The sequence below is a fragment of the Leucoraja erinacea genome, chromosome 30 (assembly GCF_028641065.1).
Source record: "Leucoraja erinacea ecotype New England chromosome 30, Leri_hhj_1, whole genome shotgun sequence".
NCBI lineage: Eukaryota > Metazoa > Chordata > Chondrichthyes > Rajiformes > Rajidae > Leucoraja > Leucoraja erinaceus.
Window position 1 is genome coordinate 27823133 of NC_073406.1, and position 23672 is coordinate 27846804.

The 23672-nt window shown below is 48.3% G+C and overlaps 1 protein-coding gene across 5 annotated transcripts in view; it reads left to right on the top strand.

Moving 5' to 3' along the window:
• The window catches only part of LOC129711774 (protein kinase C zeta type), a 458626-nt gene that overhangs the window by 76749 nt on the left and 358205 nt on the right, over positions 1-23672 (top strand). For all 5 annotated transcript variants that reach the window (XM_055659716.1, XM_055659717.1, XM_055659714.1 and 2 more), the window contains exon 4: positions 9630-9680. In XM_055659716.1, the coding sequence (XP_055515691.1) occupies positions 9630-9680 (51 nt within the window). The remainder of the gene's footprint in view (positions 1-9629; positions 9681-23672) is intronic.

Here is a 23672-nt window from a genome sequence, read left to right on the forward strand (position 1 = left end):
TGTCCTCCTGTACACCCGGGAGATTGTTTGTGTCTTCCTTAGTGAAGACAGATCCGAAGTACCTATTCAACTCTTCTGCCATTTCCTTGTTGCCCATAATAATTTCACCTGTGTCTGCCTTCCAGGGATCCACATTTGACTTTTATTCTCTTTTTCCCTTAACATATCTAAAGAAGCTTTTACTGTCCTTCTTTATATTCCTGGCCAGCTTCCCTTCATACTTCATCTTTTCAGCCCGTATTGCCCGTTTTGTTTCCTTCTGTTGCCCTATGAAAGTTTCCCAATCCTCTGGCTTCCGGCTACTCTTTGCTGTGTTATACATCGTTTCTTTTAGTTTTATTCTATCCCTAACGTCTCTTGTCAGCCACGGTTGCCTCCTACTCTCCTTAGAATCTTTCTTCCTTTTTGGAATGAAATGATCCTGCGTCTTCCGGATTATGCCCAGAAATTCTTGTCATTGCTGTTCCACCGTCATTCCTGCTAGTATCTCTTTCCAGTCTACCTTGGCCAGCTCCCCTCTCATGCCTTCATAGTCCCCTTTGTTCAACTGCATCACTGCCACTTCGATTGATTACAGATTAAAACTAATCTTATTATGATCCTGTAAAGAAGTCTCACCGACACATCGTGTCTTTACTAATTGTTTATTGATAGTTCACAAGCATTGCTGTTCTAGCTGTACGTGGTCTGTCACCGGAGCTAGAGAGAGAACTATGGGTGGGGAGGTTGCAATTATACATCTAACAAGGGGAGTGGTTAGTAGTGGTGAGGTCACTATGTTAAAGGCACATGCACTAGCCATCTACATCCTTCCTCTTAGAAACAAAGCAATACAGTAGTGACCGAGCGACCACGTCTCATGCGCTACAAGCAGGTAAACAAACAGTTAAACAGCTAAGCGAAATCACCATACCGGACAGGCGGCTTAACCAGCCTGACAGACCGGGTGCGTTGTTCGCCACCTCCTCCTCCGGCAGGAACAGCAGGAGCCGGAGCCGGGGCGGGCGAGTGAACCAGGAGGAGAAGCTGCAGGCGAAGGCAGCTGAGTGGGCGCAGGCACGGCTGCGGGTGGAGTTGTTGGGGAACGAGGGCAGGGCGGCGGAGACGGTGGCAGGAACAACTGAGAAGGCAGGGAGCGAGGCATCCGTGGAGCCGCTGGAGGTGTAGCGGACAGGGGAGGGGAAAAAGGATCAGCAGGCAGAGGAGGGGGCTCGTTGACGAGCAGCAGATGTTGGCGGGAGCGGCGATAGATGGTACCGTCGTGGTCGACCAAGTAGGACCGCGGCGAACCAGCATCACCGACCACAGTGGCGAGCTTGGAGTGACCTGAGGCCGTCTGCATTCGGACGATTTGGCCGGGAAACAGACGCGGCAGAGGGCGGCAGGACCGGTCATGGGAACGCTTCTGCACGTCGTGTTTGGTGGCAATGCGCTCCTGGACAGCAGCGGGCTGGAGGATGGCGGGTGCGAGGGACTGTTGGGTGACAGGGAGAGGGGGGCGAGTTTTTCGAGCCATCAGCCGCTGAGCAGGCGAGCCCAGGGCAGAGTCGCGGGAGATGTTGCGAAGATTAAGGAGGGCCAGGTAGAAATCAGATTTAGACAGTCTGCAGTGCTCCAGCAAGTCCTTAGCACTGCGGACAGCGCGTTCCGCCAGGCCGTTGCTTTGTGGGTACTCGGGACTGCTAGTATAATGCTTGAAGTTCCAGCTGGTAGCGAAACGCTGAAACTCGGCACTGGTGAACTGGCTGCCGTTGTCAGATTGGAGGCGAGCTGGGGAGCCGAAAGTGGCGAAGTGGCGGCGCAGCTTCCCGATGACAGCCGAGGAGGTGAGTGAGTGTAGCTGGTCGACCTCAAACCAGTTGGAATAAGAGTCAACGAGGACCAGGAAGTGTTTGCCACGCCACTCAAAAATGTCAGTGGCGACCGCCATCCAGGGCAGTTCAGGGGCAGGTTGTTGCAGAAGCGGCTGTCGTTGCTGATGCGGAGCTAGGCTATTGCAGGTAGGGCATGCAGAGACCCACTCCCGGATGTCTTGGGCCATGCCGGACCAGTAGAACTGGCTTAGGGCGCTGGACAGAGTGGCCTCGGCCTCAGGATGACCGTTGTGGGCTGTCCGAAAATAGTGGTCCCGCAGAGCTTCGGGCACAACAACCTTGTGTCCCTTCACCACTACACCGTCGTGCAGGACAAGTTCGTCGCGGACCAGGAAGTACGGGACAACACTGGCCAGCAAGGAGGACCGGCGCTCAGGCCAGCCCTGTTGGATGACGTCGGCGAGCTGCTGCAGGGCAGGATCCTTGGCGGTATGTGAGACCAGGGACTGCATCTGCTGCGAAGGCACAAAGTTAACGTTAAGGACCATCAGGTCAGACGATTCGTAGGGGTGGCGTGCAGAGGATGGCAGCGGTGCGCGGGACAGCGTGTCGGCCACGAACATGTCCTTGCCCTTGCGATACACGATATCAAAAGTAAACCGCTGCAGCTGCAGCATCATGCGCTGCAGCCTGGAAGAGGCAGCGTGGATCGGCTTGTTTAGTATGGTAACCAGCGGCTGGTGGTCGGTCTCGATCGTGAAGCTGTTGCCCAGAATGTAGTCCTTGAACTTGGAGCAAGCAAACACCACAGCAAGCAGCTCCTTTTCAATTTGAGCGTAGCGCTGCTCGGCAGGGGTCATGGTGCGGGACGCATAGGAAACAGGCAGCTGCCGGCCATCGTGGAGCTGCAGGCAAGCGGCACCCAAACCAAACTTGGAAGCGTCGCAGGTGAGAATGATGGGACGCTGTAGGTCGAAGAATTTGAGGGTGGGGGTGCTGACAAGCCGGGACTTCAGGACGTCGAAGGCGCGTTGGTGATGCGGGAACCATGCCCAGGCAGTGTCCTTCTTGATGAGCTCCCTCAGGGGCGCACTCAGTTCGCTGAGGTCTGGGATAAACTTTCCCAGGTAATTCACCATGCCCAGGAAACGCTGCAGCCCGGGCACATCGGTGGGTGAGGACATCCCGGAGACAGCAGCCGTTTTCTCCGGGTCGGGCTTCAGCCCCGAGGCAGTAAAGACGTGGCCCACGTAGGTGACCTCTTTAACGCGGAAGCGGCACTTTTTCGGGTTAAGCTTCAGGTTGATTTCCCGGGCCCGATCTAGGACTTGACGGAGGTGGAGGTCGTGCTCAGCCTCGTCCTTGCCGTAGACCAGGATGTCGTCGACGATGATGGCACATGGCAGACCGGCGAATAGCTGCTCCATTGTCCGCTGGAACACCTCACTGGCAGAGTTAATCCCGAATGGCATACGTAAAAATCGAAACCTTCCGAAAGGCGTGCTGAAGGTCGTCAGGTAGGAGGATCGCTCGTCCAACGGTATCTGCCAGAAAGAGCTCTTGGCATCGAGGACCGAAAAAACAGTGGCCGGGCCAACCTGCGCGGCGACGTCCTCTACTGTGCGCATCGGGTAGTGCGGGCGCTTGATGGCCAGGTTCAGGTCCTTGGGGTTGATACAAATGCGAATCTCAGATTTGTCCTTCTTCGCCGCCACCACCATGGTGGAGACCCACCGGGTGGGCTCGCTCACCTCTTTCAGGATGCCCATGGAGACCATGTTCAGTAACGCAGACTTCACCTTGTCCTTCATGGCGAAGGAGACGCGGTGCGGCGGGCGGATCACAGGCTCTATGCTGGGGTCAACAGCAATCTTGTAGCAGCTGGGCAGCCTGCCCAGCTTTTCGTCGAAACGGTCAGGGTATTCATGCAGGGGGTCCATGAGGGTCCGCACCTGGTGGATATCACGGTGAAAGGAGACCAAACCGAGGTCTTGGCACGCCCGGGCACCCAGCAAGGTAACGTTGTCGGAGTCTAGCAGGTAGAAAGTGAGGGGCCGAGAGGCCTCCAGGACTTTGCAGTGTTAGGTTGTCTTTCCCACGGGAACGAGTACGGCTCCCCCATAGGCATGCAGGCGGGAGTGAGCAGCAGACACTTTCTCATTAGTCCTTATCTGCTGAAACAGGCGTGTTGACATAACATTCGTAAAAGCACCATGTCGATTTTCGCTGAGAAGGTCGAACCATTGACAGTGACTCGGACTGAGGGGTTTGTTATCAAAGCATGAGCATCCAGGAGTGAAAACACGCTGGCCTCCCCTTGGGAGGAACTGGTATCAGACAAAGGGAGTTCGTCAGGCAGGGACTCAGAGCCAGGCACGCTATCAGCCTGAGCAAGGTTAACTGGCATTCTCCGAAAAGGGGGGGCCGGCTTCCCCCGAGCGCGGCAGGCTGCAGAGAAATGATTTAGCTTTCTGCAAAAGTTGCAGGTTTTTCCCAAGGCAGGGCACACATTAAACTGGTGTGAGGCAAAGTTGCAGTTGGGGCAACGGCGAGTGGCGCCTGACCTGGGTGCAGGAGAACCCTGTTGCCGCTGCGGGGCAACGTCCCGCCGCCGGCCAGTGGCAGTGGCAAGGTTAATGTCATGGTCATCAGGCGGCAGAGTGGAGGCGACAGCCTCAGCCATGCGGGAGGCGTGCAGAGCCTCTTCCAGAGACAGGTCAGGCCTCCGCAGAAGTTCTGCTCTCAGCTTAGCATCACGGAGGCCATAGACTAGGATGTCCCGGGTCACCTGGTCGGGGGTCAGAGCATCCAGGCGACAACGCCTGGCCATGTGTCTCAAGGCAGCGATATAGTTGTTGACCGACTCGCCAGGGTTCTGACGTCGGCTGAACATCTTAAAACGTTCTAAAATGCAGTTGGTGGGGACGTCACACAACGCAGTAAACTTAGCTACGAGACATACCGGGTCACGAGCATCTTCACCAGCAGCATACACAAACGACTCAGACCGTTCCAGGGCGTCGGGACCGGCCAGGTTGAGGAGCAGAGAGGCTCGCGTCTCAGCGGTGGCTGCAGGGTGGGCGATCATCACATAGTGCTGGAAATCACGTCTGAAGACATCCCAGCGATGGGCAATGTCCTCATCAAAGACAAGCGCATCGGGCTTGCGGCAAGAGTTAGCCATGGCACGAGAGATAGAACCAGGGATAGGGTACTGGGTCAAAAGTAAATAAAAACCGACAAACAGGAGGCGCGGAGGCACAACTGTGACACCATGTAAAGAAGTCTCACCGACACATCGTGTCTTTACTAAGTGTTTATTGATAGTTCACAAGCATTGCTGTTCTAGCTGTACGTGGTCTGTCACCGGAGCTAGAGAGAGAGAACTATGGGTGGGGAGGTTGCAATTATACATCTAACAAGGGGAGTGGTTAGTAGTGGTGAGGTCACTATGTTAAAGGCACATGCACTAGCCATCTACAGATCCCTACGTCCTTTACCTCGAGTTCTCTTTATCATATCTGGTTCATTGGACAACACTAAATCCAGAATTGCCTTTTCTCTGGTTGACTCCATTACAAGCTGCTCTAAGAATCCATCTCAGAGGCATTCTCCAAACTCTCTTTCTTGGGGTCCTGAACCAACCTGATTTTCCCAGTCTACCTTCAGATTGAAATCCCCCATCACCACAGTGGCATTACCTTTGTTACATGCCAGTTTTAACTCCTGCTGCAACTTACACCCTACATCCCGGCTACTATTTTGGGGTCTGTAAATAACACAATTAGTGCCTTCTTGCCTTTACAATTCCTCAACTCAATCCACAGTGATTCTACCTCGTCAGTCCCTATGTCTTCCCTCACAAAGGACTGAATTCCATCCCTCACCAGCAGAGCCCCCCCCCCCCCCCCCTCCTCTGCCCACCTGCCTGTCCTTTCTATAGGATGTATAACCCTGAATATTAAGATCCCAGGCCCGATCCTCCTGCAGCCACGTCTCAGTAATCCCCACAATGTCATATCTACCAACCTGTAATTGAGCCTCAAGCTCATCTACTTTACTTCTTGTACTTCGCGCATTCATATACAATACTTTAAATTCCTTACGCATCTCACCTTTCACATTGATCCCTATTACACTTGGCCATACTCTCCTATACCTTTGTGAGCTTCCTTTCCCGTTAATTCTGGGGACATTAACTATCCCTTTACTCTCTTTCCCTTTAACTCCATCCTCGACTATCCCATTTGACACCCCACTCCCCTTATTCAGTTTAAAACCACCCGTGTAGCAGTGGCAAACGTGCCTGCCAGAATGCTGGTCCCCCACCTGTTAAGATGCAATCCGTCCCTTTTGTACAGTTCCCCCTTACTCCAAAACAGATCCAAGTGATCTAAGAATCTAAATCCCTGCCCTCTGCACCAGTTCCCCAGCCACACGTTCAGGTCCCGTATCTCGCTGTTCCTGCTCTCGCCAGCACGAGGAACTGGAAGCAAACTGGAGATAACAACCCTGTAGGTCCTGCTTTTCAGCATTTTTCCAAGCTCTCTAAAGTCACGCTGCAGAATATTCATCCCCTTCTTTCCGACATCGTTTGTGCCGACATGCACTGCCACTTCCGGCTGTTCACTTTCACCCATGAGGATTTTCTGCACTCTGTCCGTGACATCCTGGATCCTGGAACCAGGAAGGCAGCATACCATCCTCGAATCCCGTCTGTTGCCGCAGAAACCCCTGTCTGTACCTCTCGCAATGGAGTCTCCAACTGCAATGGCGTTGCCTGACGTTGACCTCTTTGGTTTTGGCTCAACAGCCCTTTTTGCTTCGCAAGCCAGTCCACTGCTCAGTGTGATAACAGCTTCTAAGTGGGTGAACCTGTTCACAAGACGTATAACACCCGGGGACCTTTGCATTCCAAGTTTCCCTCCCTTTCTCACCGTCACGCACTTTCTCTCTTCCAGTACCTTAGGTGTAACAATCTTACTGTAGGACTTGTCGAGGAACGACTCAGTTTCGCGGACGAACCTGATGTCATCCACTTGCTTCTCCAGTTCCCCAACACGGTCCTTCAGGAGCTGTACCTGGATACACTTCTCACATTTGTAGCAGCCAGAGGAACCAGCAGTGTCCTTGACCTCCCACATACTGCAAGCATCACACTGAATCAGCTTGCCTGACATCTCCTTCTTTCGTCTCTCCATCTCCAGCGTTTTGCGTAGCCTCCTCTCCTCAGCTTCCTTGCCGAAGAATCTCGAGCCAAAGACTCGCACGTTTCTCACAGGGCGACTCTCGAGCCAAAGACTCGCACTTTTCTCACAGGGCACTTCCATCACAAGGCCGCTCCCTCACTGCCACTCCCTAAGAGACTTCTTGCTTATATTGACTGATAAATTGCCCAATTTACCAATTTACAAACCAAATTCCTCAGTTTTCATCTGTTTTCCCCCTCTGACACTTCTAACTCTCCTCCCACTCGGGCTTGAGCCAATCAGTGTTCTCTCCTGCTTCTCTTTGTTAACGTAAAACATGCTGATGTTGGAATAAGATTTAAGTATGGAATGATTGTAAGGGTTGATAGCAGATCCTCTTCTAGGACAAGCACGCAAAGAGTCACCATGCTCTTGCGCCATTATGGATCTTACCCATAACTATTTTAAAGCCAATAGAACAATGGTTACTGCTCCCAACAGGCTCGCGAACTGACACTTCATTAACTTGCTTCCCAATTTCCTAATTTTGTGTGGCACGGTGCTGCAGCTGGTCGAGCTGCAGCTTCACAGAGCCAGAGACCTGGGTTTGACCTGTCCTCGGGTGTCGTTTGCGAAGAGCCACCGAAACGTTTGAAAGCAGATAAAATAAAATCTCACTTGTGACAGACTGGCAGATTTTCTGCACTAATCCGATTAAAACATAGAAACATAGAAACATCCACTATAAACCCACTGACTCCCATGGCTATCTAGACCACATTTCTTCCCACCTTGCTTCCTGTAAGGACTCCATTCCCTACTCCCAATTCCTCTGTCCACGCCGCATCTGCTCCCAGGATGAAGTGTTCCACACCAGGGCATCGGAAATGTCCTCATTGTTCAGGTTCCCCTCCCCTACCATAGATGAGGCTCTCACCAGGGTCTCTTCAATACCCCGCAACACTGCTCTCTCTCCCCATCCCCCTACTCGGAAAAAGGGCAGAGTCCCCACCTTCCACCCTACTAGCCATCACATACAACATAGTCCTCCGTCATTTTTGCCACCTCCAACGTAACCCCACCACTCGCCACATCTTCCCATCTCCCCCCCTTTCTGCTTTCTGCAAAGACTGCTCCCTCCGTAACTCCCTGGTCAATTCTTCCCTTCCCACCTGCACCACCCCCTCCCCGGTCACTTTCCCTTGCAACCGCAAGAGATGCTACACGTGTCGCTTTACCTCCCCCCACGACTCCATTCAAGGACCCAAGCAGTCGTTCCAGGTGCGACCTGCATCTCCTCCAACCTCATCTATTGCATCCGCTGCTCTAGATGTCAGCTGATCTACATCGGTAAGACCAAGCGTAGGTTTCAGGATCGTTTCGCCGAACACCTCCGCTCGGTCCGCATTAACCAACCTGATCTCCCTCTGGCTCAGCACTTCAACTCCCCCTCCCATTCCGAATCCGACCTTTCTGTCTGGACCTCCTCCATTGCCAAACACAGCACCACCGGAAACTGGAGGAGCAGCGCCTCATATGGGCAGTCTGCATCCCAGTGGCCTAAACATTGACCTCTCCAATTTCCGGCAGCCCTTGCTGTCTCCTCCCCTTCTCAGCTCCCCCTCAGCCCTTTGGCTCCTCCTCTTCCTTTCTTCTTCTTTTCCCACCCCCCCCCCCCCACCCTGCACCAGTCTGAAGAAGTGTTTTGGCCCGAAACGTTGCCTATTTCCTTCGCTCCATCGATGCTGCCGCACCCGCTGAGTTTCTCCAGAATTTTTGTCTACCATCGAAACATAGAAAATAGGTGGAGGAGGCCATTCGGCCCTTCGAGCCAGCACCGCCATGGCTGATCGTCCCAAATCAATGTGCCCACCTTCTCCCCATATCCCTTGATTCCACTTGCCCCTAGAGCTCTAACTCTCTCTTAAACCCACCCAGTGATTTGGCCTCCACTGCCCTCTATGGCAGGTAATTCCACAAATTCACAACTCTCTGGGTGAAAATGTTTTTCTCACCTCAGTCTTAAATGGCCTCCCCTTTATTCTAATACTGTGGCCCCTGGTTCTGGACTCGCATTGGGAACATTTTTCCTGCATCTAGATTGTCCAGTCTTTTTATAATTTTATATGTTTCTATAAGATCCCCCTCATCCTTCTAAAATCCAGTGAATACAAGCCTAATCTTTTCAATCTTTCCTCATATGACAGTCCCGCTATCCCAGGGATCAATCTCGTGAACCTATGCTAAAAACTGCCTCAAAACCCCAACGCATTTTTCTCCAATTAATTATCTGGCACATTTTTTATTTACTTTTTGGTTTAAACATAATGCAATACATTTTCCCATACTCACTAACTTAAAAGGAAGCATGTAAACCAGGTATATTTCAAGGGATTATGGGAACTGAGGCCATTGCGTGAAAGGGAATGTGAGAACAAGGGTCAGGTGAGTTCACTGTTGTCTTTAGAGGTTTCTAAATAATTTGATAGTGGATTATCAGACTTTCAGTGCTCTTTCAAGCAAGGATTAAGTTTATGGGAATTAATTAATTTTTTGCAAAATATGCACCAACTTGCTTTCTGGAAGCTTTTCTCAACGTGTTGTTCTTTTTTGCTCCTTTATTTAGTTTTTCCCAGCATTCCCGAACAGCCAGGCATGGCATGCCCAGGAGAGAACAGTAAGTACTGCTTTCTTTGTTTTGCTGAATGGATGGACTAGGCAAAGTTCTCAAAATTCATTAGTGGAATATGGGTATTACTACCAAATTCAGCTTTATTCTTGTTTCATTGTTGTTTTGGATGGAGCGAAGACCCACATTTGTAAACATGTGTGATATTTCAGAGCGTTGAGGCTATAACATTGTGTTTAAAAGTATTAGATCTTAAAAGTTGATTGATTGATGGTATTTTAATTATACCCTTGAATCTTATCAGAAGAAATTGGCTTGTGATAAAACCAGAATAACTGTACCCAAGAAATAATTTTTCATCTGTAAATGTACCATGGTTCCTAGTTTTTTTGTATACATTAATTTGCCAAAGAGGACTTGTGAAGCGTTCATGAGTTGATTTGGATTTTGTCCTGCATATTTTGAATGATGATTGTTTATTAATATTAAATGGTGTAGTTTCATGCATTTTAAATTGCCATGCATGAAAGCCTTTTTGCGTCCTTATTGTCAAGATGAACAAAATGCTTTATAACTATTGTTTATAATTGTTTCAAAATATATTATTTAATTGCACTGCTGTATGCAGTTCTGGCACATTTTGCAGATTAAGTTATGTGAAGGATGCTGAGTAGTAGGATAAAAAGAATAGTATTGGAGAAGGAATGGTGATAGAAGTAAGAGAAGTAAACGGAATAGTATTCATAGCATCAGTATCAGAGAACTCAAAAGCTAGCTGGTGGATTGGAGCAGCCTGTTAACTTTAGTATTGGAGAACCAGCGGGAGAATTTAAAAGTGTGACACTAGATTGATTGGATGATCAAAATCGACTAATTGATAAACTAATAAAAAAGAAGGCAAGGTGTAGCAGAGCGGCCTATTGGGAGCGACCGTGTTCTGTGAGAGGCTGTTTTGAGATGAGGTTTTGTGGATGGGTAAGTGTGAGTCTTTAACGAGGCGTCTGAGGCAAGGTTGTGAGCAGAGAGGAACAGAACTAAAAGGTACAGCCACTTGTGTGATTCTTGTGTTTTTTCCTTCTTGGATTAGTGCAGTTATGATGGCAGGTACAATGGTGCAATGCTCATCCCGCAGCATTTGGGAAGTCAGGGAAACTGCTGGTGTCCATGATGACTACACCTGCGGGTGCACATGTCCAGGAGCAGCTCCTTAAGACTGCATTAGGTTTAATATAGTTATCGATAAAGACAGAGCGAGTTTAAGTTCTGAATTGGGGCAAGGCCAACTTTGATGGTATTAGACAGGAACTTGTTCAAATTAATTGGAGAAGGTTATTTGCAGGCAAAGTAATGTCCAGCAAGTGGGATCCTTTTAAGTGTGATGACAATTGTTCAGGACACGCATATTCCTGTTGGAGTGAAGTCAAGGCAAGTGGGCAAAGAAGCTTCGATGACAAGATACATTTATACGCTGGTCAGGAAAACGGAGGCATGGACAGGAATAAGCGAGTTCGGCATTCCGACTGTGCATGCCCAGGTCATAGGTCACTCGCCATAAACATTGTTGGTAGCTGAGCAGCTGTGTACATACAGACATTGCTTTCATTCGTATTTTCCAGCTTTGATTCTTCAAGTTAAGAAAATACTGCTTTCAAAGTATGAATTAGTTGTATTGATTGTTCTTTTGTACAAAGCTACAATGATTTTGTCGTCTTTATTGCTTTACGCTTCGGTGAGTGAGCGAGATCGTGCTGCTGCGGGTGTGCAGAACTGCGTTTCGTCAGGCCCGGGTCTCCGGCGCTGCGGGTGCTGTTGAGTTCCTGCTGGGCCATCCCCGTCCCCTTCTGGGTGTCCCATCCCTGTCCAGGGGCGGCCGGAGGTTTCCAGGGTGGCCCTGGGCTGGCAGGTTGCCAGCCTGGGCTTGCAGCCGGCACAGAGACAAGACGCTGACTCCAGCTCAGCTCTGCTCCGGCTGCCAGGGCGGCCGTTCCCCTGAAGTCGCTTCCTGAAGTCGATCACTATCTCCTTTGTCTTGCTGACATTGGGAGAAAGATTGTTGTCTCGACACCAGGTCATGAGGTTCTCAATCTCCTTCTTGTATTCCGTCTCATTGTTTTATATCTGGCCCACTATGTTGGTGCCATCTGCAAATTTGAAAAGAAATTGCATTTTTACTCGGCTACACAGTCATGGGTGTACAAGGAGTAAAGAAGGACCTGTGAATGCATCCTTGCAGAGCACCAGTGTTGAGGATTATCATAGAGGATGATTTGTCCCCTGTTGGGGTCTGTTGGTCAGGAAGTCTCGGATCCAGTTACGGAGATGAGTGCTGACTCCAAGTTCCGTGAGTTTGGTGATGAGCTTGGATTTGGATAATGGTGTTAAAAACATAGCTGTAGTCTATAAATCGAAGTCTGATGTAGGTGTCTCTCTTATCCAGGTGTTCCAGAGATGTGTGTAGGGCAGGGAGATGACATTATCCGTGGACCTCTTGTGGCGGTAGATGAATTGCAGTGGGTCAAGGTTGCTTTGTAGACTGGATTTCATGCGTTCCATAACTGGCCTCAAATCATTTAATGTCAAGCCCACTGGACGGCAGTTGTTTAGGCATGAGATCTTGCTGTTCTTTGGCACCAGGATGATGTTGGTCTTCTTAAAGCAGGCGGGTACCACAGAATGGAGCAGGGAGTGATTAAAGATGTACGTGAATACTTCCGCTAGCCGGTCTGTGCAGCTACTACAGACGCGGTCAAGGACTCCGTCTGGGCTGGTTGCTTTTCTGTGGGTTCACACTCTAACCTCTGCACCAATGACCCTGGGAAGAGGCACATTTATGTCTCAAGGGACAGAGTTGGCCTTCTGTTCAAAGCATGTATAGAAAGCATTGAGTTTATCAGGTAGGTTCACACTATCATCGGTGGCGTTGCCTGACTTCGCTTTGTGGCCTGTTATACTATTCAGACTGTATTACATTCTGTGTGTCCCCGAATGATTATACTGGGACTCAGGTTTGTCTTGGTAAGGAACCAGATCGTACATCAGCTGTCCCTCCTGTTCATTACACGTTTTTTGCCAGAACCTTGTTATGTGTTGACTTTGTGACCTAATGACATGAAAGTACCCCATACCTCGCTGACCATTGATCACCCGTACACTAGTGTCATTCTACTTTTGCATCCTCGAGACTAGGGGGAATTTACAGAAGCCAATTAACCTACAAACCTGCACGTCTTTAGAATGTGGGAGAAAACCAAAGCACTCAGAGAAAACCCACATGGTCACAGACAGAACGTTCAAACTCGGCACAGATAGCACCCGTAGTCTTGATCGGACCTGGGTCACTAGCTCTGTGAGGCGGCTGCACTACTGCGTCACCCAAGCCTCTTTTTGTCTGAAGGCAGTCAGCACCGTGAAAGGGATGTTTCCTTTAAACCACAAGGTAATCTTCTAACAATTTAACAGATACATAATATACCTTCTAGTATGCAAATTAGAATGGCCCTGATTCAGATTTGTTTTGATTGCATTTGGCTGAATCCAGGAACATCTATCTATCCATATCTGGTCTATCTATCTATATATTAAAACTGATTTCACTTTTACATTCAATCATCCACTCCTCAAAACATTTGGATATTTTTATGTACACGTTTTTTAATAAAATCCTCCCCCCCCCACCACTAATTTTAAAATCTCAATCTGACTCACGAGCTGCTTGACGTCACAATGCCAACATGCCGACTTATCCAGGCCCACCTGCCTCCAGGCCCCGGCCCCCGCCCCAGTGGATTAAAGACGCAGAGAGATGGAGAAACTTCAGCAGAACAAACATTCTACAGCTCCGTTCCGCTGTAGCTGTTCTACACATCTTGACACATCACCTTATCATCACTGTTGGAGCAGCTCGTGAAGCCTTGCGCGCTCATTCCAGCTGTGGCCAAAGAGCTCTGCTTATAATCTTTGGCTGTGGCTTTACAGAGTCAGAAGCCGCTTCTCTCGCTCTCCTCAGGCCCTGCTCTCTCAAGTACGCTCTCTCACGCGTCCTCCCGCCTCTCCCTCTCCTCTTTTCTCCCTCTCTCTAAACCCCCCCCCTCCCTTTCCCCCTCCTCTTCTCCTCTCTCCCCTCTTCCTCTTCTCTCCTTCCCTTCACCCGACTCGCCCACCTCCCCCCAGATCGAAGCAGAACTCCGGTTGTTCTCACCCCTCTCTCCCCAGGCCGAGCTTGAACTAAATCTCTGCGAACCTCCCTCCCCTCTCTCTCTTCCCCCTCTCTCTCCTCTCCCTCTTCTCTCTCTCTCTCTCTCTCTCTCTCGTTCTCCCCCTCCCCCTCTCGTTCCCTCTCTCCTTCTCTCTCTCTACCTCATGCTCTCTCCCTCTTCCCTCTCTCTCCTCTCCCTCTCTCTCTCCCCCTCTCTCCCCCTCTCTCTCTCTCTCTCTCTCTCTCTCTCTCTCCCTCTCTCTCTCTCTCTCTCTCTCTCTCTCCCTCTCTCCCCCTCTCTCTCCCTCTCTTTCTCCCTCTCTCACTCTCCCTCTCCCCCTCCCTCTCTCCCCTCTCTCTCTCCCCTCTCTCCCTCTCCTCTCTCTCTCTCCTTTCTCTCCCTCTCTCCCACCTCTCCTCCCCCTCCCCTCTCTCTCTCCCCCCCCTCTCTCCCTCTCTCTCTCTCTCCTCCCTCTCCCCCCCCCCTCTCTCCCTCTCTCTCTCTCCCTTTTCTCTCTCTCTCCCCCTCTCCCTCTCTCTCTCTCTCTCCTCTCTCTCCCCCTCTCTCTCTCTCTCTCTCTCACTCTCTTTCTCTCTCTCTCCTCCTCTTCCTCTCTCTCTCTCTCCCTCTCCTCTCCTCCTCCCCCTCTCTCCTCTTTTCTCTCCTCTCTCTCCTCTCTCCTCCTCTCTCTCTCCCTCTCTCCTCCCCTCTCCCCTCCCCTCTCTCCTCCTCTCTCCCTCCATACCTCCTCCATCTCTCTCTCTCTCTCCCTCCCTCTCCCTCTCTCCTCCCTCTCTCTCTCCTCCTCTCCTCTCTCCCTCGTTTTGGGCCGCCCCTCTTCTCTCTCCTCCCCTCCCTCTCTTCCCTCCCTCTTCTCTCTCTCCTCTCCCTCCTCTCCTCATCTCTCTCTCTCTAAAAGGATCTAATTAATATTATTAATATAATATCAAGGGAGTAGTTAGTGTGGGGGGTGGTTAGTGTGTGTGACGCCCCGCACCCCCGCACCCCCCCCCCCCTCAAACGCGCTTTGGGGGAACAGACCCAACGGGGCTCCCCTTGGTCTAGTAACTATTACAAGTCTGATCTTGTATGTGGGTGTGTGTGGTTGTGTGGTTGTGTGGTTGTGTGGTTGTGTGTGTGTGTGTGTGTGTGTGTGTGTGTGTGTGTGTGTGTGTGTGTGTGTGTGTGTGTGTGTGTGTGTGTGTGTTTATTTGTTCTTGTGTGATCACATCTTCTCGAAAAAACGACGCACTAACGGTAAAATATTCTGGTAGAGATGTTTCCATTGCAGTTCAAAAGCAACTTATCTGAAAATTTCAGGCTTTATTTTACGAGTTGTTAATGAAAATGTTCCAAAATTCTTTGAAATTAAAATGGTATTTACTTTAAAATCATTCCTCAGAGCTTCCAACACACTTTGATACAAAGTTGCAACACAGGAACACTGCCAGCAACACTGAACGTTTCAATCAATCAATCAACCTTTATTGTCATCTTGCAAGCAACAAGTACAGTGCAAAATGAAAAGACGTTTCCCAGTGAATAGCGGAGCCTCGCACATGAAATTTAAAACACTTCTCACATAATAACACTAAAAAAAAAACAATCCAGTCCCTGATGGAACAGAATAAATAGTTAAAATCAGGTAAAAAACACAATGTTAAAATACAGTAAACCAATCATAAAAAAATGTCCGGGGCCGCTGATTTAAGTGGCCAGTGCCAGTTATTAAAGTGTCCGTGCCAGCCGCAGAGTCAAGTCAAGTGACTGTGAGTGCAGAGTGACTGTTTAGCAGCCTCACAGCCTGTGGTAGGAAGCTGTTTAGCAGCCTCGTAGTCCGGGCTTTGATGCTTCGATATCTCTTGCCTGATGGCAAGAGATCCAGGTGTGTGTGGAGGGGGTGCAGTTTGTCCTTGGCAATTCTCTGTGCTTTCTTCAGACAGCGGCTCTGGAACAGTTCTTGTACCGAGGGTAGGGAGACGCCAATAATCCTCTCTGCTCCCCTCACTACCCTCTGCAGAGCCTTCCTGTCCGAGCAGTTGCAGGTGCAGTACCACGTATTGATGCAGTACGTGAGTACACACTCCACCGTGCCCCTGTAGAAAGTCCTGAGGATGTTGGTGGGGAGTGAGGCCTGTTTTAGTTTCCTCAGGAAGTGCAGTCGCTGATGGGCCCGTTTGACGGTCCCAGTGGTGTTCCTGGACCAGGTGAGGTTGTCCGTTATCTGCACACCGAGGAACTTTATGCTCTCCACTCTCTCCACTGCAGTGCCACTAATGTTGAGCGGTGTATGCTCTGGCTGCGCCCTCCTGAAGTCGACAACCATCTCCTTAGTTGACATTCAATTCCAGGTTATTTTTGCCGCACCAGTCCACCAGTTGTTCTACTTCCTCCCTGTACCTTGTTTCGTCATCTCCACTGATGAGTCCCACCACTGTAGTGTCGTCCGCGAACTTTATGATTTTATTGTCCCTGAATCTGGCAGCACAGTCATGTGTGAGCAGTGTGAACAACAGCGGGCTGAGCACACAGCCTTGAGGGGAGCCGGTGCTCAGCGTGATCGAGCCTGAAGTGTTCTTGCCAACACGGACTGACTGCGGTCTCTCTGTCAGAAAGTCCAAGATCCAGTGACACAGGGTGGTGTTGAGGCCCAGCAGGGTTAGTTTCTCCACAAGTCTCTGTGGGATGATGGTATTAAACGTTTCAGCACAATGGCATCTCACAGCAAGTGCACCCGACATTTGCAACAATGTTGCCATCATAGCTCCTGGCAGGACAGGAGGGGGAGGGTCAATTGGTATTGCAATTGGGGATTGATATTATTTTTCAACTCCAGTGCTGGGGGAGGCTCATGAGCTATGATCTTTGCTGAGGAGTGCTCTAATCTTTCCTTCGGCAACGGGTTGAGTTGGAGGATCACGCCTCCCGTGGGGGCTACGGGTAGGGGATGGGTGCGCTGGGGGAGCAGACCCAATGGATCTGCACTTGGTCTAATACATAACTAAAACTCTGATCTTGTTATTTTCCGGTTTGGTGGTCTTTCTATCTGCGCAAAAATAGCGGTACAATTTTTCGCCAGTTCACTCACCGTTCACTTGTGCTACGAGTGCACCAAGTTTCGTTCCAATCGGCTGAATGTTGTAAAAGTTAGTGAGGTTTAAAAATCTTAAAAACTACGTGTGCACAGATTGATCTCTTCTCCTGCCAGTCAGCGGATTAGTCTCATCCCCGTCACTCCCCGGCAGGCATGGAAATCGGTATCAAAGCATGGGGGGGACCGGGGGCACACAATTTCTCGACGGCCGCGTGCACATGCGCACACTCACACACACACGTGAGGCTTCGGAGGCGCCAGCCGTGGGCCCTGTGGAGACCCACTGTCAAAATAAACTTAAGCGAGAGAGTTGATGGAGCGAGCACTCGGTGTTGGTGCTCGGTCTGTTCAGCAGCAAGGGTGAGATCAACATCAGACAAGGCGCTAGTGGGGAGAAAAAGACTCCGTACAGACAGTGCCCGGAGTCAGGATCTAAACCCGTGTCCTTGGCGCTGTGAGGCAGCTGCAACCCGCGGGCCGAGTGGCCTCTCTCTCTGTACCTGCCAGCAGCCGCAGCAGTCCGTCCGCCTTCCAGATAGAGAACCGCATCCCTGGCGGTGACCCAGTCCCGGTTCCCTCTGCTCATCGGGCGCCGACTCCACGCTGTACCGAATCACCTCCGAGTCATGCGGCACGCTGGGCTGGAGGAGAGAGCAAGATGCATGTGAGGCTTCGGCCGTGGGCTTGAATCGGCCAGCGTGGGCTTCAGCATCGGGAGCCTTGATCGCCTCGATGCAGCAGTTTGATTTTAAGCCGTTTTAGTATTTTAAATTTCAGCCGTTTTAGTATTTTAAATTTCAAGATGATTTGGTGGATTTCATTTGATGGATGATTATTTTTGCAAGCTTTGATACCGCTCCAGGTTTAAACAGCGCTGTCAATTTAGCGCGTGGGAATTGAAATGAAGAGCTAGCTGTCCGCTACAGTGCTATGGGTTCTAAAAATAGCGCTACTGGCTGAAGCGCTATGGGCTTTAAACATAGCACTATGGCCACAGCGCTATGGGTCACATACTGTTCGGGGAGGGAGAGAGGAAGAAGGAGGGAGGGAGAAGGAGAGAGGGAGTGAGATGGAGGAAGGGAATAAAGAGAGGGAGGGAGAAAAAAAGGAAGGAGAGGGAGGGTGGGAGGGAAAGAGGGTGGGAGGAAGAGGGAGGGAGAGAGAGAGAGGGGGGGAGAGGGAGGGAAGGAGGGAGAGAGAGCGAAGAAGGGAGAGGGAGGATTCCAAAATGGCTTCTACATCTTCATCTGGTGCTAAAAGCAGGAAGCAGCCGTTCAAACAGCAATATACAAAGAGATGGCAATGAATGTACTGTCAAGTACGGTGCGTAGAAGACATGTCAATTGGTAGCAAAGTTATGCATTCTTGTACTCTTACATGGGTATGACAGCATATAACAAAAACAGTTTTTTTAGCAAAATGCCACCGTGTAAAAATACTGATTTCCTCAGCAAAATACTGATTTTCTGGTACTTGAATACTGAAATGCTCTGACAAAACTTGGCAGCCCTGAAGAAGGAACTACCCAAGATCCAGGGCATAATCTGTGAAACATGGTGGTGGGGGCATCGTGGCCTGGGCATGTATGGCTGCTGAATGTACTGGCTCACTTATCTTCATTGAGATACAACTGCTGATGGTAGTAGCATAGTGAATTCTGAAGTGCATAGACACATAATTACTGCTCAAATTCAAACAAATGCCTCGAAACTCATTGGCCGGCGGTTCATTCTACAGCAAGACAATGATCCCAAACATGCTGCCAAAGCAACAAAGGAGTTTTTCAAAGCTAAAAATTGTAAATTCTTGAGAGGCCAAGTCAATTACTCGATCTGAACCCAATTGAGCATGCCTTTTATATGCTGAAGAGAAAACTGAAGGGGACTACCCCCAAAACAAGCATAGCTAAAGGTGGCTGCAATACAGGCCTGGCAGAGCAACACCAGAGAAGACACCCAGCAACTGGTGGTCCATGAATCGCATACTTCAAGCAGTCATTGCATGCAAATGATATGCAACAAAATACTAAACATTACTACTTTCATTTACATGACATTGCTGTGTCTCAAACATTATGGTGCCCTGAAATAGGGGGTTGATGTATAAACACTGCTGTAATTTCTACATGGTGAAAGTGTGCACATGCAATTTTTTCTATTACCAATTTCAAATTGTGGAGTACAGAGGCAAATAATTAAATGATGGTTACACAAAAAAGCTGGAGAAACTCAGCGGGTGCAGCAGCATCTATGGAGCGAAGGAAATAGGCAACGTTTCGGGCCGAAACCCTTCTTCAGACTGATCGGGGCGGGGGTGGGCGGGGACAAGGTTGATTAATTAAATGATGGGTCTTTGTCCCAAACATTATGGAGAGCACTGTATATAGTCTTTTAATGTCTTATAGAAATTTATATAGTTGCATGACTGGGGGAACGTTTAAAGGTATATGGGCCAAATACAGGTATTTGGGACTATCTTTGATGGGGTGTCCTGATTGGCATAGACGAGTTGTGCCATAGGGTCTTTTCTATGCTGTATGGCTGTGCCTCTCTGTCCTTGATGTCTGCTAAAAACATTTAATTGAATGCTATGAATAAATCCTTTGGAGCTCTCTAGTGACAGCAATCAGAAACTACATTGCAGATTCCAGAGATCAACTTAATTTTGAAATGATTTCTACTTGGATCGAATCAGTTGTATCTAATGTTTCATGACAATGTATATAAGCACAACATTTTAACCATATTGATCAACTTGATTTCTATATTTTTATTTGTTCATCTAATGATTTGGGGATTGAATTATGGTTTTAGTTTGCTAGAATTGTTTAATATGGGCTGCATTTTGCTGACATCACGGTGTGCCAGAGAACCCTTTTGAACCAACACAATATCAACACACAGAGCAGGCAAGTCAATGCCACAGAAAATGCAAGATAAGCAGCTGTCATTGGTGAGCTTAGTTGTTGACCAACATATCTTGGTATTTGTAATACCCAAACTCTCCTGCTAGTCCTCCTGGCAGTGTTACTTTTCCAATGGCTGATTAAATGCACGTGCACCTTAATACAACTGAATTTGTTATCCCATTGGCTCTACAATATTGCTCCTAATTCTTGGTGTTTAAGTGTTGAGGTATAATTGAGTTCACTGAGTGCACATTCTGGTCCAGAGTCATTAAAATATCTTCTGATATATCAGCAGAGTAGAACATTGTGTGTTTGTCTTATTGGTCCCCTTTTTAAAAAAAAAACACATGTGTGAGAACTATTATTGTGTATTGATATGGTGTTACTGTCTGATAGGTAGTCTGGTGTACATTGCACCAAAGAATTGGCACATTACTAAGAGTAGTGGGATTTGAGTTCATACCCATAACAAGCTCCAAATCTATGAGATGTGGAGGGAAAGAGAAATTGGACATTCTGAGTAAAGCCATGTAATCATCCATGTGATGCTAGTCTATGGGTTGATCTTGTGCTCAGAGGTCACAAAGAAGCATGTTTTTTTTGTTTTTTTTAATTAGCATTTGAAAGCACTTAGGAATTGTATTCATTGTTAAAGGTGTTCATAAATATAATGCAGAGGTCTCCAAACTATGTCCCGCAGGCCACATGTGTCCCGCCACGAGATTTTATCCAGCCCGCAGCAAGTTCTGAACACGTTCCGTGCTGCGGGCTATTTAGCAGGTTCTATGGTAGCGCAGCTTTATGGGCGTGTCCTGCTTGGAGAGAGAGAGAGAGACACACGCACGCGCGAGCGTACACACACACACACACACACACACACACACGCACACAGGCACACACACACAGACACACAGAGAGAAGCACATAGACAGACAGACAGACACACAGAGAGACGCACAACACACACACACAGACAGACACACAGTCACACACACATACAGACACACAGACACACACACAGACAGACAGACACACAGCCACACACAGAGATAGACACACACACAGATAGACACAGACAGACCTACACACCCCCTTTAAAGGAGAGGGGGGAGAAGGATTGGAGACAACTTTTAAGAAGCCAGAGATACACAGCTGTGAAGCTCGGCGGACATTAACATTACCGCTCGGTTATCCTTGGTTCTGAAAACTACTGCTTACGTTTTTTCCGCCCAATTAGCCAATTCATCTGTCTGCACTGGCTACAATCTACGAGAACCTTCGACCTCCTGGCAACCCACTGGGACCTCCCGGCGACCGACCTACGGCATGAGATTTCTCGCTACTTTCCATGGCGGCTTTATTCTGGTCGCCGCTAATTTTTAACCTGTTGAAAAATTTGCAGCGACCATAATGAGGCCGCGACTAGTTCCCAGAATGCAAGAACTGCTCATGACCATGAAGGCGACTCCCTGGCAATCACCCACAAACCTGTGGCGACCGCAGAGTCCCCTGCAGTCGCCTACAAAATATAACCCCCTATCTCCTCCCCCCCTCCTACCCCCCCCTCCTCCTCCTCCCCCCCTCCTCCCCTCCTCTCCTCCCCCCTCTCTCTCCCCCCCCCTCCCCTCTCCCTCCCCCTCTCCCTCTGTCCCCTCCTCCCTCTGTCTCTATATGTATATATATCTCCCCCTCCCTCTCTCTCCCCCTCGCTCCCTTGCCCTCTCCCTCCCTCTGCCCCCCCCCCCCACCCCTCTGTCCCCCCCCCCTCCCTCTGTCCCCCCCTCCATCTGTCCCCCCCCTCCCTCTGTCCCCCCCCTCTCTGTCCACCCCTCTCCCCCCCCCCCCTCTCTTTATTTTTTATTTATTAAAGCATGATGTAGATTTCTATTCAGAATTCTGTACTTCAAGTATTTACAAAAGTACCACCATGCTGAAATCTTTGAGCTATTTCTCCTTCCTGTCAACTTTTTGAAAATGCTAATCTTAGCAATTAGATACGCAAATATCAGCATTGTTTGTTGTGTGGATATTGCATTGATTAAGCGTGAAAATGGCCCAGTACTTAAATATCAGTGAATCAAGCCAACTCAGTCAACCCCTGATTTCAATGATTGTGGTTAGTTGTGGCAATGCAATTCTGCTATTAAATGTTGGTTAAAAAACGCACGTTTCTTCAGGTGCACTCATTCTGCTCTTTTTGAATCACATGTGTTAGTATGGTAACAAATCCGTAGTCTAATTTCCATGTAAAATTGACTCTAATCTTGTGCAAGATGATTATATGCAATTTTTTAGCAGGCAGTTGGATAATGCTCCTATCATTTTGTGAGCCTTGCTGAAGATCTGCTGGCTAAGCTGCACTGACACTGATTTTAGCAGGTAATAAATAGTCAGTTTTCTGGTCCTTGTGGCCACGGGACTGCTTGGTTTTGTGAATGATTAAGGACGTTTCTTGAGTAATGCTGTCCCTGATCGCAAAGTAAATAATGGGAAATTAAAGGCACCGTTAAAGAGTTTTCATTACTCCAGATGAGCTTTGTGAGGCTGATTAGTGCACATGTTTAGGCCCCTGGTTTTATTTACATTAAGAAGCTAGAAAAGGTGCTAGTCTTGTATATGAGAGTGGTTTAATATTGATTTACCCATTAAAAAGACTGAAAAAAATACATTTGATTATTGTGTACTCCATTATTTGGAAATATAGTTTACTTTGGCCCTAAATAGGCATTTAAAGCTTGTAATACATCTTTGCGTTTTTGTTATAAAATGTAATATAAAGGAATTGTAGCTGCTGGCTTATGACAAAGATCGACACAAAATGCTGGACTAACATCGGATCATGCAGCATCTCTGGAGAAAATATATAGATCTTCAGAGATGCTGCCTGACCTGCTGAGTTACTCTATGTTTATCTTTTACACTTGTGTTTTGCTATTTTATACAATAAATAGTATTTGCTTTATAAATCCAATTGTTTTACAAGCTTTAAATTATAATGTGGTCTCAAACTTTATTTTTGACATTGTTAATTTAAATGCTGAAGTAATATAAAATGCATAGTGACAGTCTTTTAATGGAGCATTGTACAGTAAAAATAGAGCCTGGTTTTGTATCATTAAAGGAACATTTTGGTTAATGAAAATAAAATTATTTCATAAACAAAAATGCTTCGTATCAGTGAGTGAATGGTATGCTTTTCTAATGTACACAGAGATTTGATAATTTAAATGTCATGTGCATCCGTGTGCTTCCAAAAGTGTTTATAAAAGTGACACTTGTGAACTAATTCATAAAATGTGAAGCCTGTGGAATAAAAGAGTCAGGAGCACCATATATGCCAGAATGACTTACGAAAAGGAGGCGGGACCAAGTAACAAGTACAGTTTTGAAGGGAAGGTATTTTGTAGTTTTCATCAGTTGGTGCTATGACCATTGTTTTTTTTTAAATTAAATCACTAAATTACACTATTTTAAAATTTGAAGAGGGCATAAAATTTGCAACGGTGTTAAAGCAGTGAACTGATATGGAACATAAAACAAAGAACCGTACAGAACAGGAGCAGGCCCTTTGGCCCACAATGTATCTGTGGAACATGATGCCCATTTAAACTAATTCTTTCAGCCCGCACGAGCACCATATCTCTCTTTCCCTGCGAATTGACGGGCTAATTAGGTCTCATAAACATCATGATCATATCTGTGAGAGGGAAAGAGAAATTGGACATTCTGAGTAAAGCCATGTAATCATCCATGTGATGCTAGTCTTATGGTTGATCTTGTGCTCAGAGGTCACAAAGAAGCATGTTTTTTTTGTTTTTTTTAATTAGCATTTGAAAGCACTT